The sequence below is a fragment of the Neolamprologus multifasciatus genome, chromosome 7 (assembly GCF_963576455.1).
Source record: "Neolamprologus multifasciatus chromosome 7, fNeoMul1.2, whole genome shotgun sequence".
Taxonomy (NCBI): Eukaryota; Metazoa; Chordata; class Actinopteri; order Cichliformes; family Cichlidae; genus Neolamprologus; species Neolamprologus multifasciatus.
The window spans coordinates 59,561,096-59,578,910 of NC_140445.1; the positions used below are offsets into that span (position 1 = coordinate 59,561,096).

At 41.8% G+C, this 17,815-nt stretch overlaps 2 protein-coding genes across 5 annotated transcripts in view; one reads left to right on the forward strand and one right to left on the reverse strand.

The window, feature by feature from the left end:
* eea1 (early endosome antigen 1) overlaps nt 1-6,225 on the forward strand; it is a 21,274-nt gene extending 15,049 nt beyond the window's left edge. For both annotated transcript variants that reach the window (XM_085168418.1, XM_085168419.1), the window contains one exon: nt 37-6,225. In XM_085168418.1, the coding sequence (XP_085024544.1) occupies nt 37-159 (123 nt within the window). In that variant the 3' untranslated portion in view covers nt 160-6,225. The remainder of the gene's footprint in view (nt 1-36) is intronic.
* On the reverse strand, nt 3,896-17,815 carry plekhg7 (pleckstrin homology domain containing, family G (with RhoGef domain) member 7). Of its 3 annotated transcripts, none has more exons than XM_085168421.1 (17): nt 17,535-17,815; nt 16,200-16,985; nt 15,488-15,510; nt 13,156-13,274; nt 11,933-11,973; nt 11,466-11,567; nt 10,916-11,065; nt 10,558-10,653; nt 10,143-10,241; nt 8,735-8,848; nt 8,156-8,330; nt 7,108-7,223; nt 5,381-5,468; nt 5,207-5,286; nt 4,942-5,086; nt 4,643-4,740; nt 3,896-4,181 (listed from the first exon to the last, which is right to left on the reverse strand). In XM_085168421.1, the coding sequence occupies exons 2-17, from the start codon at nt 16,869-16,871 to the stop codon at nt 4,071-4,073; spliced, it is 2,229 nt and encodes a 742-aa protein (XP_085024547.1). In that variant the 5' UTR covers nt 16,872-16,985; nt 17,535-17,815; the 3' UTR covers nt 3,896-4,070. The 3 variants fall into 3 exon arrangements, with proteins under 3 accessions (XP_085024547.1, XP_085024548.1, XP_085024546.1); XM_085168422.1 differs by having other exon boundaries at nt 16,200-16,982; nt 17,526-17,815; XM_085168420.1 differs by having other exon boundaries at nt 16,200-16,982; nt 17,535-17,814.

The window sequence follows — 17,815 nt, forward strand, 5'->3', positions numbered from 1 at the left end:
TACCCTGAGCCTCTCTTCTTCTCTCTGAATGTCCAGCACCACTGCAGACATTGTGGAAACATCTTCTGTGCCGAGTGTTCGTCAAGGAACGCCCTCACTCCATCCTCTAAAAAGCCAGTACGCGTGTGTGAGACGTGCTTCGAGGAGCTCCAAGGCTGATTTTCTTTTGTTTTCCCCCCCTCTCATTTCTTTAACCCTACTTACCTGCCCACTCCTATCTCCCCCCATCCCTACCCTACCCTTCCCTTCATCCCTACCCTACCCTTTCTATTCCAATGGGCAGAAGAAGGCATGTCTTTGTCATTTTTAATGTGCACTATAAAGGACAGACGCTGTGCAAAGACTCCCACCTGAATGTGACCTCTGACTCTGGTGTGGAGGGAAACGAGGAAAGGAGTTTCGCTGAGGAAACACCGTGCGATGGGTCGGGGTAGGACTGGTTGGGATTGTCTGTATCTGTTTTTGTGCCTTTGCTACTCCTGTGGACTGCCAGAGAGCGGAGACAGTGAAAATCAAAACACCTACCATTTCTTTTAAGTTCGTATCCCACTAGTAGTTATAAGGCATACGTTGTGAAATGTTTGGCATCATATTTGTTAAGACACTGCAAAAGTGAGTATTGTAAAAGTGATGTTGTAATCTGCCCTGCAAAGGTAAATGCAGTTAACTAGTATTTGCTTTTTATCGCTACAAAGCTCTGCAGCAGGCCCATCGCACAGATATGTGAGTTCTAATTTTTGTTGCAAGAAAACTTTTAAAAACTTAAGCGATCTTGCATTTTTTTATACGTCACCTCTCAAAGTGTAAAAACAGACACGCACACACTTAGTTGCTGGCAAAACGAGGCTGCGAAACCCTGTCGGGTTCAGGATTTCAGCAATCTATAAAAAAAAAAGTTGTCTGCAACACTGTGCAGTGGAAATAATTAAACATCCTTCTAGGGATTTTTAATCTTAAAAAACAGAAAAACCCTCCGTCAAAAGACTCGTGCACCAGCGTGTTTCTGTACAGACCTTCGGATCAGTTACTGCGTGTTTCCTTTGTGCGGCAGAGCGTTTGTGAGTCCGTTGGATTTAATGTATTCATGACCAAAGAATGTGTGCAGCAGGAATACAGCCGAGGTCTAAGCCCTGACTTTGTTTCATTTATCAGTATTTTTCGACGTGTCGTCATTTTTAAGTCACGGGGTTGCATATTTTTATCTTGAAAACGGCATATGTGGCAATCTGAGAGGCTTTTTTTTTTTTACGTGAAGTCGTGTTTTTGTTTTGTTGTGTCCTGTGCCACATTACTCTTAACGTGTTATTTTCTTCAAATCGTGGTGCTTTCTGCAGACTTAAAGGTGCCTGCATGTTAATTTTTTTTTGTTCCTTGCTGCTTGTCTCCACTCAGCAGCACTGACCTACTGGCTGGAGTTGTGTGTTTTTTGTATGCGTGTTCTGCTTTCAAGCAATAACTGTGGAGGCGTGTGTGTGTGTGTGTGTGTGTGAAGTTGCTGTAACAGAGTGTGTATTTTAGTGTTAGGCCTGCTGTGTATGCTGAAATGCACTGTATGAATGTCGGCTGCTCAGAATCTCAGCTTCTCTCCGGCATGTTGCTCTTGGGGGCTTCGGTGCTGCTTTCAGGAGCAGCGGTTGCTGACGGCTCTCTGTCCAACGTGTCTGCTGCTGAGAACAATGTCAAAGTTGATTCCTGCTTTCTTTAATTTATAATTGTCGATCGCTCCTGGTAAGATCTCTTGTGCAGTTGTCAGTAGACTGGAGAAGGTCACGATGTAACAAGCAGCTTGCTTCAGACTTACTACGTTAGCTCTTATGCTTGTATGCTCATTACAAAAGAATGTCCGTCTCAGTTGCCATCTTTCGAAAACACCAGTCTTTTTGCTTCAGTGGTTTTGTTATGTCTACCTCAGATTGGCCCAGGAAAAGCACTATTTCTAAATGATAGACATCACAAATGTTGTATCTCTGCCTGCATTCGATGAGGGATTTTGTGACTGATCTATTATAGTGTACAGACCGGAAACTCTACAGAGATGATTTGCACCTTATCGTATTCTGGGCTTGTCCGTATGAGAGCTCAGCTACAAACGTAGGACCACCGACTTTATACAGGCTTCGGCATTTCTAGCACCGCTGTACTCAACTGCTCATTAATACTAAGGCTGTCATCTTTGTAAATGTTTGTAATGAAAGAGAAAAATAAAATCTATATAACACTCGTGGGTGTAGAAACATGATAACGGTGAAACTGTGTGTGGATTCATCGGTGTCTTACTCATTTTTACCAAACGGCACCACAGACGTGAAGACACTGAATTGTGGCTTGCTTTGTGTTGCTCTCACTTATCATGCATGATGACTTTACTGGCCTGTGGCTCACATGTTTCTCCATTGTTTAGTCATCATATTTGGCGGTTGTGAAAGTGTGTTTTCACGCAAAAACACACTTTCGCCGCTCGCCTTTAGCAGCGTCGACGTGACTTTGGCTCACTGAAGCTGGATGAGGGAAGTGATTTATGTTCACGTGCACCAGATGATTTTTTTCTAATTGTCATGGCAAACGTTAAATAAAACCTGCAGTATGTTTGTATCTTACTGTGTCATGTTTTTGTCGCTTTGCAGGAATGATTCTCGAAGCCTCTAAAAGCGCCGAAGTTTGAGAAATGCACACAGCACCAACAAACCGCAAATGACTGAAAGAGCAAATCACATCTGAACCCGATGTTCATTCAGTGAACATTTCCTACTATACTGATTAATCAAGTAGTTTTTTAAATGAATTCTGGATGTTCTTCCGTGCTGTCTCAAATATCGAATCCATGCAGTGATAAAATACAGAAAGTCTGAAACCACCCCTCATTTCTTTATATTTTGCTTTTCCAAAGGTCTTTCAAAGTTTTCCTTTGGATACAGGTTGCTTTTTCACTAATTTTCAGTCCTGTCCTTGAACCTGACAATTCAGACAATTTTTTATTTTTTTGTTAAGCAACTTAAGAGTGTGCCATGAATCATTCAACCATAAAAAGTGCTGAACCAGTGTAGTATCTACAGCTAGCAGACTACTTGGAACTTGGCATATCTTGGATGCTGTGCAGTATGTCCTTAAAAAGATGAGTGGATGACAAAAGAAGAACAGATGGAAAATCCAGCAAATACTGGATCTGGCACTGGTCTCAGGTGAAGGGTGGCTGTCAAGAAGTCATTATTAAGGAAGGCAAACAGACAGAAAATGAGTGGTAACGGGTCTTGAATCCAAATTTTCTTTTCGTTTATACGTATTGATGACAATTTGAAAGGAGGTCAGGGAGAAAGGAGCGGCAGTGAAGGTCCACAGCCATCTGTAAACCACGGTGGAGGCTGCATTTCAGCCAGTGGTGTCTGAGATCTTGTCAGAATTAATCGTAAATGTATTATAAATGCAGGAAAATACCATCACCACCACCTGCTATGCAATAACACTTGGAAAGCATCTAATTGGCAACGGCTTAATTTTTCAGCATGACAGTGATACATACTGTCAGTGCAGTAAAACCATACCTGGATATAAAAACAAAGCTGGACCTCAACATTACTAAAGCAGTGTGGGATCGTCTGCACAGAAAATGAAACAAAAGTGAGAAACATCCAAAGAAGAGCCTTGAATGTCTTTCAAGAAGCCTGGAGAACTGTTCCTGAAGGTCTGTAAGACGTTACAAAAAGCGTGCCTAAGAGATCAAGCTGCAGTGGTCATACTAAACTTTCAAGCTCTTTAGAATGCACCTATATCCTATTTTTAAAATATTAAATAATTAGCACAGTACTGTATGAAGCACTATGAAACATCAGAAGTGATCAATAGCTCACAGACAATTTAAAAACTGCGTGAAATGATGTGTGGAACGCTAAACCCAACGTTTTACTACATGATGAGATGTTTATTTTACACTACTGTAGCAGCTGCCGTCACAGGCAAACCGTTTACAAAATCATCCTAGTGCTAGTGCAGTCATTTACAAGACATCAGGGGGCAGTGAAGTGCACATTAACAGTAGAAACGTTTTCACGTGGCTTCTAGTTCTGCTTGATGGGTCATATCTGTGAAGACTCCAGCCACAGCGAGGAGCTCTTTACTCGTGCCTGCTGAGAGTCCTGCTTCAGCAGCGCCGTCACTGCGCCCTCTATCTTTGACATCCATACTCTCTGGTGGGGAAAAAATGTTTAGAAAGAGAAATATCAGATTTACCAGTTTGAATAACTGGTAATATTATAAATTGTATAGCTTATTATTTCTTTGTTGCTGTAAGCTGTCCTAAACAGCTTCACACAAGTAAGATTAAACAATACAGCAATTTATTTTCCTATACATTGTTCATCTAAACCAAAATAACAGAAACCTTTAAAAAGATTAAATGTATAGCTATGATTTTTTACTATAAATAAATCTGAACAGACATGCATACAAACTGAATTTAGAAATCATTTAAAATATTTTAGCTTCACTTTCAGGGCTCTGTAGAGTTCACATCTCGCACTGATGTTTTGCACAAGGCAGAAATGTTTGGATAAACTTTTGACACATTGTTCTTCTGAACATAATGTGATCTGTGTCCTGCATGCTCTCTTTGGGAACATTTCAGGTATTCACAGTTGAATTGATCTACCTTGACAGCCTCTGACGCAGCTTGCAGGATGAATGCACCAATACACTGTTGGTAGCGGTTCTGGTGCATTACTATGAAAGAATGAGGCAACCCCGATGCTGTCAAGAAAGTACAAATGCTTTCATTTAATAACACCAATGCACCACATGGCATGCAAACATAAACAGAGAGACGTGACCCAGAAGGATATTTTGATTCTGTTGACTGCTTTGCTATGATGTGCTACAAACGTGTGTTCTATTAAAAATGGGTTTAGAGCTAGAAAACTCAATTCGTTGAATCTTAAAAATTTTACTTACAGGAGGCATTAAGTTGATCGATGTTTCTAAGTTGGAGTCGATCCAGAGAGATTGGCTGGTCGAGAACCGTGAAGGTGCATCCCTCCTTCAGCATCTGATCCAGCTCCAGGTTTTTCAGAGGATTCTGCTCTGGACCTACGGACCTCTGCACAGGATGTCAGGACATTTATATGAAGTTATGAGGGATATGTAGTTAAGGCATCCTTGCACTAAATATCTATCACTAGCCTAGGTTAGAGTGAGCAAAGGTTAAAGAGTGACCCACCTTCTTGTTTCTCTTCATCTTTGTAATCAGCAAGAATTCATCAAAGAGGAACATGTAGACGTCTATGAGCTTTGCGTTCTCTGGGAATTAACCACAGAAAGATGACGTAAAGTTTTTAGTCGATTCGAAGCAGGAAGCGTGTGAAATGTGTTGGATTTATGCCAGCTGACACACCTGTGAGGACGAGTTTCCCTTCGTGCAGCAGACTCCTGTGAGAAATCAGATTATCCAGTGTGACAGCCTTCAGAAGATGTTTCAGATTCTGAAAGAAAGCAGTGAGTCACATTAGAAAACATTTTCACCTTTTAGTGCTTTTCAGACACATTTGTCTTTCCATTAATCTGACAGCAACTCAGCATGTTGGCTTCTGAATGAGCACCCTGGCCCTCTACTACTAACATGTACATATCTCTTTAAGCATAGCACGTCTTAACTGCATACTATTGGATTAATAAATAGGTATGCGCATGATAGCGAAAGAGCAAGTCACTTGTGTCTAATTTAAGATGCATCTTTGGTATTTCAAATCCAGATGAGCTGTCTGTGTGAGGGCTACAGGTAGCTGCTGCAAACAGGTAGCACACAAAAACAAACATGTTCACATAAACAGATGACAATGGCGGAAAGAACTAAATGTTCAAAAATGTGGTCACGTTTAACTACGGTTACATGCTGACACTACCAGTACCACGGGTGCAAATAAGTATTGTCAGCACTGATGATAGTTAAATGCTCACAATACTTATCTGCAACAAGTCATTTACATGTATGACTTACACATCGCAGTTCAGTTCAGGTTTGTTTATATAGCACCATATCACAATAGCCCCCCTCAAGGCAATTTATACTTTACTATATAACTTACAATGTAACAGCAAAGACTACAACAATTATACAGTCCCCCTATGAGCAGGCACTTAGGAAAAGCTGTCTATTAACAAGAAGAAAGAAGATCAGAACCAGGCTCACTGAGGGGCAGCTATCAAGGAACTGGTTCATGGTGAGGAGAAAGAGAAGAGTTTAAATTGACAGGACAAAACACAAATTTCGGAAGAGAACGTGTGTCACAGTGTATGACAGGAAATCTCCCAGAAGCCTGTAGCAGCAAAACTAAAAGGTGTTTCAGGGTCACCTGATCGAGCAGCAACTATAAGTTTTATCAAAAAGGAATGTTTTAATCAGTTTAGAAGGTATCTGTCTTCCAAATACAAACTGGGAGGTGGTTTCACAGTAGAAGCTCTTTCCCCATACAACTGTTGGGTGGACTGGTCCAATTAAAACAAAAGGGAAAAAAATAAGTGCAAGTTTCTCTCCTCTGGTGTCTGAGTCTTTCTGTTTCACAGCGTGCTCTGCACCTGGATGACAGACTTATTACCTTAGTATAAGTGCTATGAAATCAAGCTATTCATTAACTGACTTCTTTTCACTGCTCTCACTTACACCAAGTGTTTGCTACTCTTTCTATTTCGCTCTGTATGCAAAGCCCATTCCCTTGCCACATGTACGGCAGAGAGGAGAGAAAGTGAAGATAAAATAACTGCAGATGAAGAGAATTCAAACATAAGTGTTAATCCACCTACAATGACAGGGACGAAAGACTCTCTTGGAAAAAAGAAGAAGAAGAAGAAGAATAGTGCTGCTTTCATCCTCCCATTCAAATTGAAGCGAATATTTAAAGATGTGAAACTGAACTATTAGCAAATGACACTGTAAAACTCTAAATACTGCTATTCATTGCTTTCAGATCTGATTTTCTGATAATTTGATCAGTTTATGTGATGATCATCAGGCACTGGAGGATAAAGTGTTGGCACATCTGTGTGACACGTTGCTCTTTCAACACAGTTCCTGAAGACACAAACACACCCAAATAGCAATATATACACAAACACAGGACAGACCTCAGGGATGAAAGCACGCTTGTCCCTCTCCCATACAGGCAGCCAAACCAGGGCATCTCTCAACTGTTTCACTTTCTGGTAGTTATCCAGCCATTTGACCTTTCCTTCTAAATCACCTGTAAACAGAGAGGACAGGAGACTGAATGTCATTAAGGACAAAAACGGGTCCTCAGACTCAAATTGATCACCGACAACTTCATTCATGTCTGACACGTCACACAAAACTCCTGCTACATTTCCTATACCTTTTATTTAATGATTACATTCATTTACAATGCTATACAGTGATGCCATACATGGACGTGACCATATCGTGAGAGATTTCAGCTGTCTCTGCTTTTACAGTAAATATCCCCCACTCCCACAGAGGACTTTGGTCTACACATCCTAGCTGTGATTGCATTACTCATTGTCACCTACACTTTACACAATCATAACCTTTTAAAAGGTGTGGTAAAACACACCTTTTTAATGGTTATGGGACAAGGTTTAATTAAAGATTTCTAAACCCCGCGCTGTTTTGTTTGGTACGGTTATTTGTTCAACACGGCAACATGACATTGAGTTGAACGGCTGTAGAACATTTCCCACAGCCTGTCCTTCCAGTTATATAATAAACCGCCAAAACAGGTCTGCAAGCAGAGGCTTGCAGTGAAAAATAAATGGTCAAGGCCGCCTGGCTGATATCCAAAGCATGCAACCTGTGTGCTGACAGGCATGGATACTAGCTGGCCTGTTTATGTTGACAGACTTACGTCCACTTAAAAAGACCTCCTATCTAGATATGTTTGTAAACCACCAGGAGGCAAACACCTCTAGAGGCGTGCTGAAGAAACACGTGAGTCATGATCAGCTGATTAACATTACTCAGACGCCTGACTCAAAACATTCATTTTGCAAGGTGACGAGACCTGTGCAGGCGCTTTAATTTAGCAGGACTGAAACAGGAAAAGCTTATTTAGCCAAACAGGGTCTCCTAATGAGGTCAGCCGAAATCAAAAGGAGAGCATTTTGATAACAGAAGGGAATTTTCGAATTCAGTGCTCACATATCGATTTGTCCACTTGCTCTGCTATAAGTTCCAGCCCTCGTGTTTCGTCCTCCTTCTGACATCTCTTTGCGATATTCCGCAACAGCAGTGGGTATCGAGTTAGCCTCTGCAGCGGTGCCACCAGCAGGTCACGCAGGTGAAGCCGTCGGCACTGCTTGCTCCTCTCACACCACTGAGGAGAAAAAAAGGAGGGACAAAGAATGGGTACAGTGACAGAACGAGTGAGGTCAAATGTTTGAAAGGACTTGACTTTGTAGGGAAGGAGGGAGAGGATGGGCAGTGAAATGCCTGTGAGAAGAAATTATATGTAAGACCAAACACAATGACAGTTTCAGCAAACACGCCAGCATGATGACAGGGAAAGTTACACAAGGTACAAACGGTGACATTCCTCCCATTGGCCGGCCGCTGTGACACTGAACTGATTGTTTGCTATTTGGGCACCAATGCTCCTGTGAGTCCTCTCTCACATTGGCACACAACACCTGCTGCATTGTCATGGTACACAGCGTCACACTGTGCTGACTGGCACGCTCACACACACACAGACACACACCAGTAAGACCTCTCCTGTACCTTCACGTAAGTCCCAAAGTCCTCTCTGGGCTTCAGACTGTCCAGATACAGAAGAGCCGTGGAGTAGTTGAGGCAATACGTCTGCAGGCAGTGGCATATGCTCTCCTGGAAAGCCTGCCAGCAGACATTAGTGTTAGACAAACACTGGCATACAGGCTGCTGGGTCGCATCAGCTGTTAAGCTGCAGATAAACATATCGTAAAAAAGCACAAAGAGGAGGCCGCATGCACACATGCACGCACAAAAATGTCCAGTGTGTGTTTGTAATGGCATAAATGTGTCTAAGATTGTCCTGTGATGTTTCTGTTAAACTTTTAATAATTTTATGTAATTGTAACTAGTGTTAGACCTTTTCCCTTCTCAGCGAGCTTTGAAGATGCCATATTTTCAACACGCTCTTGTCATGAGAGAAAGGGAGATGGAACAGATAATAACAAAGCACATACTTAGATTTCAAAGTACAGTTTAAATGCAAGCGTGCTAAATTTGGTCAGTGAGAGCATCGTGATGGCCGTCCTCTTTTCTAAAAAAGTAAATTCAGCTGTGTATTTGTGTTCTCATAAAATCATCTGCATTAAGGGAGCACTTTCCCGAGCACTAGTTATCACATTTGATTATTGGACTATAAGACTGTGTGGAATGTGTTTTGTCCATGTGGGCAGCTAGAAATCTAGCCAAGCTTGAAGCTGTCGATTTTAGAGCAGGAGCTTCTCTCGGTCCATGGTGATGTAAAACGCTTGTGCAGTTCCCAGTTCATAGCAGGCTGGAGCCTCAGTGGTTCCTAAGTTGTTCTTGAACATCCTAAACAACTTCCTCTCATGTGGCTATGCTTAAAGGCCAGGTATGTGCCGACAAACCAACCAATTTAAATTAACTCAAATTCCACCCTGACGAGCGATTAAATATTTGTATGTGCATTTTTAATCCTGTGTTGATTAGAGAAAATCCAAAATAAAGTCCAACTTGTGTACCCAGTTCTTGTTTTTTGAAGTCATTAAAGATATATGCTATACAATCAGCCTACCCTGGAAAATGAACAGTTGAAAGAAATCATAAAAGCCCAAAATTACCAAAAAATGATCAGTGTACTTAAATGTTTGACCTCAACTGTACGAGAATATTACATTTTGGCTTTTCTGCACATTATATCAAGTCCAGCTGATCCTTAATAGCTAGAAGAAAATAAGAATGCTTCCCAAATAAGAGCTTAAGGTTAATATATTCAAACTATGCAGCTATTTTTCAAGTCTTTGAAAAAAAAAAAGCTGTTTATGAAAATACTTTAAGGATTGTATAATAATTAATCCAGATGAGCATATCATTCATACTTTTTCTATCTATTTTGATTGTCTTATCAGCGGACTAGTGAACACTGCTGTCACAGAGTCCAAATGTGAATCAAACTTGCCTTCCCCAGCAGATCCAGCAGGGTGGGACTGCCACCCTCAGTAATCTCCAACATGTTCTTGATAACGCGGAGGAGGCTGTTTAGGAAACCTGAGCTCACCTGGAGCAGAAAACAGTGTCAAATGTCACCACAGGGCCATGTGACATATTTATAATATCACCGAGGTATTATGTTAAGATAATTGTTAACAAAGGTTTTTTACACCACATTATTTTTTTGCTGACCATTAAATAAGCTTTAAATAAAAAGCTAGCATTTTAAAATAATACAGCTGTAACGACTCATCATTAGCTCTTTCATAGTAACCTTATGTTGATGTGACACCAAATCATGTTGTTTTAAGGATATGAAAGAAACTGTTGTTAAAAATTATTTACACAAACTCCTCATGCAAATGATTTGCATCATTTCTCACCAGGCAAAGCTCATTGAGATTCGCAAACAGCCTCCACGAGTCAATATCAGTCAGGCAGTGCGTCACCTGCAGGTTCGTGAGCGTAGCCGAAAACACCTGAGAGGCACAAAGAAAGCAGAAAGAGAATAGGTTCAAGGTCTCTCTCATGCCAGCATTGAATTTCAAATCCACTGGTGGAAAGACGGGAAAATCCAAAGAGACTTTTACACGAACTCCAAAGGCGGGAATTCAGTGAGAAGAATACAAAGAAGCAGGTGTTCAGTTGCATCTGGGTTTGGTCTATTTATTTGTGATCCTGTGGGTGTTTTTGTGATTGTGTGCATGTGTGCATTGTGAGGCTCTGTAGGGAAAGAGTCACCTCTTTGAGAACCATGAGTTGATCCATGAAGTAAACACACTCGCTGGTGAAGAGCTCCCAGATGGTCTCTTGTCTCTTGAAGCCCTGAGGGTCAGAGGAAGCACTGACCTGGGAAGACTGGTCTTGCAGGAACTCAGCCAGAGAGTAGTCCTGCTCACAGATACACAAAAAGACAAGAAGCTATAACTCAAAGTAAAGGCTGCATCCTCCACAGAAATCTCAGCAAACATGTTTATTTTATGGCTGTAAATTTCCATCTGCCACTATTATAGATTCAGGAGTACATCAGTGTTTGTTTGTGTACATATACAGGTTGACTTGTGTAGTCACTGCCTAGAAATTCTGGTTCTTACACAGTCTGTGTCATTCAAACATTGTAGGAGCTTCCATGTAACTGTCATCTTCTCATTTCTGAGTCATCTGGCAAACACTGAGTTGTATTTGACTTGGGAATCTGGATGGCTAAGCCTGGATCACAAAGTCAGTGAACGTACAGAACCAACACGATGATTTACAAAACAAACAGCAGCTAATAGCGCTCATTTCTTGCCTTAAATCTCTGAAGCTCCGAGTTTCTCCAGTCTTGAATCTGCGCAGTTGAGAGATATTTCTCAATATCTGACACCGTGCATGTCTGCGGCTTGCCTTTACTCTGAAAGGAAAAAAAAAAATTAGGCAACACATTAGGCAGATTTTTAGGCCTGTGCACTAGCCAAGAAAAAAGGGTGTGTGCCTAATTGTTGTTAATATCTGTTCACATAACAACCCAGCAGTTTCGAAACTAAATTAACAAGTTTGGCTCAAGTTCTGCATTTCAAGTGTTGACCAATTACAAAAAGCTGTGTGGGCCAAAAGGGATAAGAGGAAACACACTAATCTGCTTTGGGAAGTGGGTCAGAGAACAATGTCCAAACCAACTGCTCACTCCTAAAACAAAGTACATCAAAACAAATTACAAGCACGCCACTGGCACCAGTCACACACATCGATGACTAGCAGAAATACAAATGCACTTACCGTATTACGCCTCGAAAAAGGCCACTTTGACTTCTTGGTATCTGTAAAAGTTGTGACAGCGAAAAGAAGCGTGAGCATTTTAAGTTATACGCACATGACAGCGCCAATCACAGCTTACTGAAAATGTCAAAAAAATCTTTTGTTTTTTGTAAAGTGACCACCACAAATTCTGTCCTTTTGCTTTTTTAAATTCTAGAAATACAAATAATGCTCCCTTTACGACACAACAACACTAGACTGATGTTTACTCATAACTCTATATAGCACTTTCTACAGATTATCTCTAGTCTGTCTGTTTTATAGGTGTGTAGATAAAGTTATAAACCGCACTTTTAGTAAAGATGTAATAATAAAATAAGATGTAACTTACAATAATCTTGACTTTGAATAAATTTAACGCTATAAAACCATTACCTTCATTATAAAAAAGTAATTATAGTCATTAATTAACTTAGTTTGAGGTTCGAAATTCAGCTAAAAAAACAAACTTTTATTAAAGTACTAAATTAAACATTTTGTCAAAGTAGCTTTCAAGTATTTCAGTAATCAATAATGGTGGGGGAAAATATTTTGCAGTATTTTCGTAGTATTTTTACTATCATCTAAACAGGAATACCAAATAAATATAATTTAGTCATAATTTAAATATTCTGAGAATACTATAAACAGAAAGGCTCGTCTCATGCACCATCATCTGACATAACGTTAGCCGAGCAAACTTAATTGATATCAAAGTGATTAGCAGTTTGACTCTGCATTAGGGTAACATTTATGGGAGGTTTTATTGATGGTGTTGGTATGCTTAGCAACCTCATTTTGCAGACAAAAAACATAAGTGAAGTGAGATAACTTTATCTTTGTGTTACTTGATAAAACAGGTAGGGATGTAATTAGCAGATACTCAGGATATCGCATGCCTAAAAATTGCGATGATATTGTATGGTGGCGTGCCTGGTGAGTCCCACGTCTAAAAATAAAAAGTTCATGGAAATTCATAAAGTAAACCGGAAAAAAAAATCGAACTGTTGTGCACACATTTGAGTGCACACACCATAACAACAAGAAAGGACACGATACAACCAAGCAGGAAGCAGGAAGTTCATTTTGCTGTGAAGCATTACAACAATAGACATATTGACTCAATAACAGACACATACTAGTTCATGAGCAAGCATCCCCTAAACAGAGGGCAGACTGCAATCTGCCGGGACTGACAGAGGTACCTGCGAAGTTTGAGTCATTTAGTAAGTCAGCTGCTCCATTGGACACGAAAAGATCTCCTGGAGAAACATCCAAGCCGGGCAAACTCACGACGACGGAGCTCCGTCTCCTCTGATAAAGCCTGAGGACACAAAAGCGGACAGGTGGACAATTTAAGATGGAAAAAAATCCAAATACGCAAACAAAGAAAAGACAAAAAAAACAAAAACTAGTTCTTCATACTAAGAAGAAAAGCTCATCAGACATCAGAAATGTACAGTTCAATGATTATTACTCCATTGTAAGTGTATTATATTCTAAAAGAATGGAAATCATACAAGCAACAGGAAATTACAGAATTCCTATTTGTGGTTTTACATTGTTGGGATACCACTGAAATACCATCCGCATTGTGCAGCAACCCGGCGATTAACATAGGATAAGTGTTATGTGTCTGATTATCCGTGGATAGATGCTTGTTAATGGATCGCCCTATTTGTGTGGAAGGAGGGAAGCTGTCAGTGTGTGCCAGTTATAATCCGCTTGGTCTGCTTTTCATAGTTAGTAACTGAGGCATGGCTGTGGCTGGAAAAACACAGGCCTGCCTCTCAGCCTCAGGCAGGGCTTAAACGGCCACTGTTCTCAAGTGTTTTGACTTATCCTCGGCTGCTGCTGCACTTCTGGGATTACTGCTGAAAGCAAAAATGGACGTTCATATGTTGAAATTAAAAATTAAAAGCCCAGTGATAAATCTTCATAAGCAATGGAAGCTGACCCTGGAATATGCAGGCTAAATATCCAGAAAGGGCACGGCCATGGAAATGTTTTCATTTGTTGTAAAAGCCCAAAAGGAAGAACTTGATTGGTGACAGCATGACATTAAACCGTCCCAATGCTAAATAGACAACTGCAGTTATTAAACATGACTGCATACAGCCATAAAAAAGGACGCAAAGTAGCCAGACGAGCTGGTTCTGCTAAAGCTAAGGCTCACTTTGAACACGCTGACACTGATCGACAAGCGGTCAGTGACCCACGTCAACTCTCTGCGGTTAGGCTTTTAAATAATTTAGTGCCTTTGACTTCAAAAAGGCGAATTTAAGCAGGAATCAGTAGTGATGAAAGTAACAGATTAAGGGCAGATAACAGCAACGCACAATGTGGCTAAAAACCATAAGGAAGTGTGACTGACAGATGAGGGCTAATGGCCCTGTTTAGATTGACAGTACAATACAGTGGAGCAGAAGTAAAAGCAAGGGGAAGAAAATGCAGGAACAGTTTATGTAAAACTTCTTCATTAGATTGAAGGAGGAAGTGTTCTTCCCCTCACACAGGACCTGCATTCTTGCTGCTGTGGCTGCACAGTTGCAAAAGTACCCTACGAGACTAATTCGAGTGCACATGTAGGCCACATGGCTGCAGGGGCAACTCGTACACTTGGAGGATAAGTCAGTCTACAACTGAGCGGGTGTAACCTGGTACGTTTTTCCTCTAGGACACTTTTGTTCAACTGTGAAAGCACCAACTGTTCTTCGCTCTCACTGGATGGGCCGTTTTCTTCCTGGTAAACTGATACGACACCCACGTCCAGATCAATGTAAAGATGCTGAACAGAGAGACAGATAACAGTCGGCAGTAGCACCTGAGCAATGTAGGGGGACATGTGGCACGAAAGGTACGATTACCTCTTCATACCAGGCCAGTGTCGCCTTGCAGTTCATTCCACAGCATCCTCACAATGACATCCTGTTGGTTTGTGGCAGCTCAGAAAGCTTTCTCTTTGTCCGCCTCTCTGCTACAGAGAGCACTTGTAAAAATGGCCGCTTTGTTCATGCATAACAAGAGAAATAATGATGCTCCCAAACAAGACTGTCCCAACCAAGGCTCGCAAAGGCCCGGTCACTGTAAGAGGCACAGTGCCAGGGTGTAATTACAGGGACAATAGCTGCCTAATTATCCGGTGAGGGGAAGAGCCTGGACGCCTATTAGGAGGGGTGTGGGCGGCAGTAAGGGAAAACAGCCTTAATGAGCCCATACATAACCATAGGACTCTCAAAACTTAACCCACCAAGCTTATGAAGCATTAACAAAGACACGAGTGACAATGAGTGCACAACAGGGATCCTCAAAGCAAAGGTCCAATCATCCTCGCTTGCTCTCAAGCACCAAGAGAGCACACAACTCAGAGGCACTCTGACGTGTTGTAGCTCGGATTTTGGGTTGTTTTTGTGAGCGTGTGAAACAGAAGGACAAAAATAAAAAAAGAAACCATATGTGACAGCTGTATCCGTTCCAGGAAGAGTTTTACGACAGGGTAACACAGACAACATGCAAAACAGTCCAAGGTACACTTACCTATCATGACAGGGTTCCTTCTCCTGTAAGAAAAACGAACTTTGTTAGTGACCTCATCTTTCCAAATCAGCAGTTATACTACACGCCACATCGGCACTGTCTCGCTCCACAGTCAGGACCAAGCAGAGGGTTCACAGACCTCCTGCCGCTAACAACACCACTATATCACTTTCAAAGACATTCAAATTTGAGTCAGTATTTTAAGTGGTCGCTTGCATTCAAAAGCCTCTGATATTGGAGGAGAATGCCGGTGCTCTATTGAGGATCGGCTCGCTTGAATACCGTGAGCTGATGAATAGATCTCCCCATTATCTTTTTCCATCGCTCACTGACCCCTCCATTATTAGGTGACTGCTGACTGCGGTGAATAGGGGCCCGAGGAGAGCACTTCCCAGGGCTCTCCAGGCAGTGGGCTTGGTCAGAGCTGTCAGTGCATGTAACTGCTGATTCATTTGCTGTCAAAAGCTTGCATTGTGAGTGACCACTGCAGGAGGCAAGGCCGATTGAGGGAATGAAGGTTTTCCTCAAGGAAGGAATGTGCAAGCATTTAATTTTTAGACTTTGCCAAAAAAGAAAAAAAAAATCTGCAGTAGATTACAGGAAATTTATGTGTGGTGATGGGGAAGAGGTTGGTGTGAAGGTTATGAAAAATCGTCTTTTTCCTGAGTAAATATGCAAACGCTAAATTTACAAATACGTGGCAAAAGCTCACCTGAACTTCATCCTCAGGAAATCCATTGTCTTTAATAAGAAAAGGATGAGCACTGTGACATTCTTGTTCCACAGAAGTGATACTGTTGTCAAAAGTCTTTGATCTATGCGATCTGCTTCGCTGTTGGCCTGAGGATGACACTGGCTGATGATCGGCCTCCCCGTCAGAGAGTGGGCTCGCTGCAAGAGGGGAATCTACTCGGTGTACTGGTGACAGGGGACTTATGGGGGATCCCGTGCTTGCAGATGATTGCTCTTCCTGAGTGCTCCCCATCCTGTGAGGCTCTCTAAAATCTATCTGAGGACGTCGGGTGCTCCTCATCCTCCTCAAGGTGGGAGATGTGGAGATACGTCCAGGAGCCTGGCGGTCAAACTGAAAGAAAGGTGGAGCCGAGTTGTCTGGGTTTACCAAAGACAAATGTCTCATTTTGGAGTGTGTCCGTTTGAGATCTATGTGCATTATGACTGGGTTACTGGTCTGGCTCTCTTTGTGCTCAAAAGATGGCGAGTCCGTTTGCGTCTCAGCATCCGCCACACCTGTTGTGACAACTTCATTTTCAGCCCATTCAATGTAGCTCCAGTCCAGCTTCTTTTCATTGTCCGTGTCCTTATCCTGCAGAATGACGTGCTTTAGAGAAGACATTGTAACCTCAAAGGCATTGTAGGGCTGCATAGATCAGGAAATGTGTAATCTTATAGTCTGATTTTTTTTCTCCTTTCACTCGAGCTCAGATGATAATCCTGCATTCCAGTCACTGTTCACATCGCTTTACTTCTCCTGATTCTGCTGGGAAAAGATGAGAGTTAGTCATCAGAAAAAAGCAAATGAAACCAGGCACAAGCCTATATCCAAAAAAAAAGAGTTTTAAAAGGTCAGCTGGCACTAAAGAAGCCCTGAAAATACATCGTGTGTTTATATAGTTTACGATACAGATGGAGTAGCTCACATATCCAACAGCAGAGTCACAGCACAGTGTGGCAATAGAGGTCTTGGCAATGTGGCGCTAAAGAGGCCATGCACCTTGCACTACCTCTACTGACTCAGGTTACCATCTGCTCCTGCTTTTGCATATTGATGTAGCCTTTCTCCTCTTTACTATTTACTTTTTACTACTGTCCTAATGTACTACAACACTGCCTTTCACTGTTTACTCAAAGCCGAAAGAGCAGTTAACTCGGCACATCCACGAGCGGACAAAGGTTAAGGGAATAAAGACAAAAAAAATATCGATTTAACCACATAAACTATTTATCTTAATAACAAATAAACGCGTTAACGTGAAGAGTGAGACCGCACATGCGCCGAAAGAGGGAAAAATTAACAAGCCTGGTTTACTTTCATCCTCCGGTGCCTCGCGACCACTCGGACCAACAGCTCGCGGTGAAGGCTGACCGAGGGGAGTCCTGCTGGATGTCTGGATACACGGCCGAATATTAAGTTATTACTTATTTGTTCCTCCAGAGTGGAGCTCCTACTGCTGGTCCGTGTAGAGAGAAGTGAAGGAAGGAGTGGAGCGTTTCATTGTTCAGAGCTGTGAAAGGTGCGACTGCTCTGCTCTCTCTCTCTCTCTCTCCAGCCCAGTATGTCACACACAAGTTACACGAAGCCACCCGGTC

Coding starts and splice junctions, on each gene's coding strand:
- plekhg7 (XM_085168421.1), bottom strand. CDS start 16,871: ATGCAGCCCTACAATGCCTTTGAGGTTACAATGTCTTCTCTAAAGCAC. Junction 5,469..7,107: donor AGCGTGCTTTCATCCCTGAG/GTCTGTCCTGTG, acceptor GCTTTCTTTCAG/AATCTGAAACATCTTCTGAA. Junction 4,182..4,642: donor CTGCGTCAGAGGCTGTCAAG/GTAGATCAATTC, acceptor TTTCCCCACCAG/AGAGTATGGATGTCAAAGAT.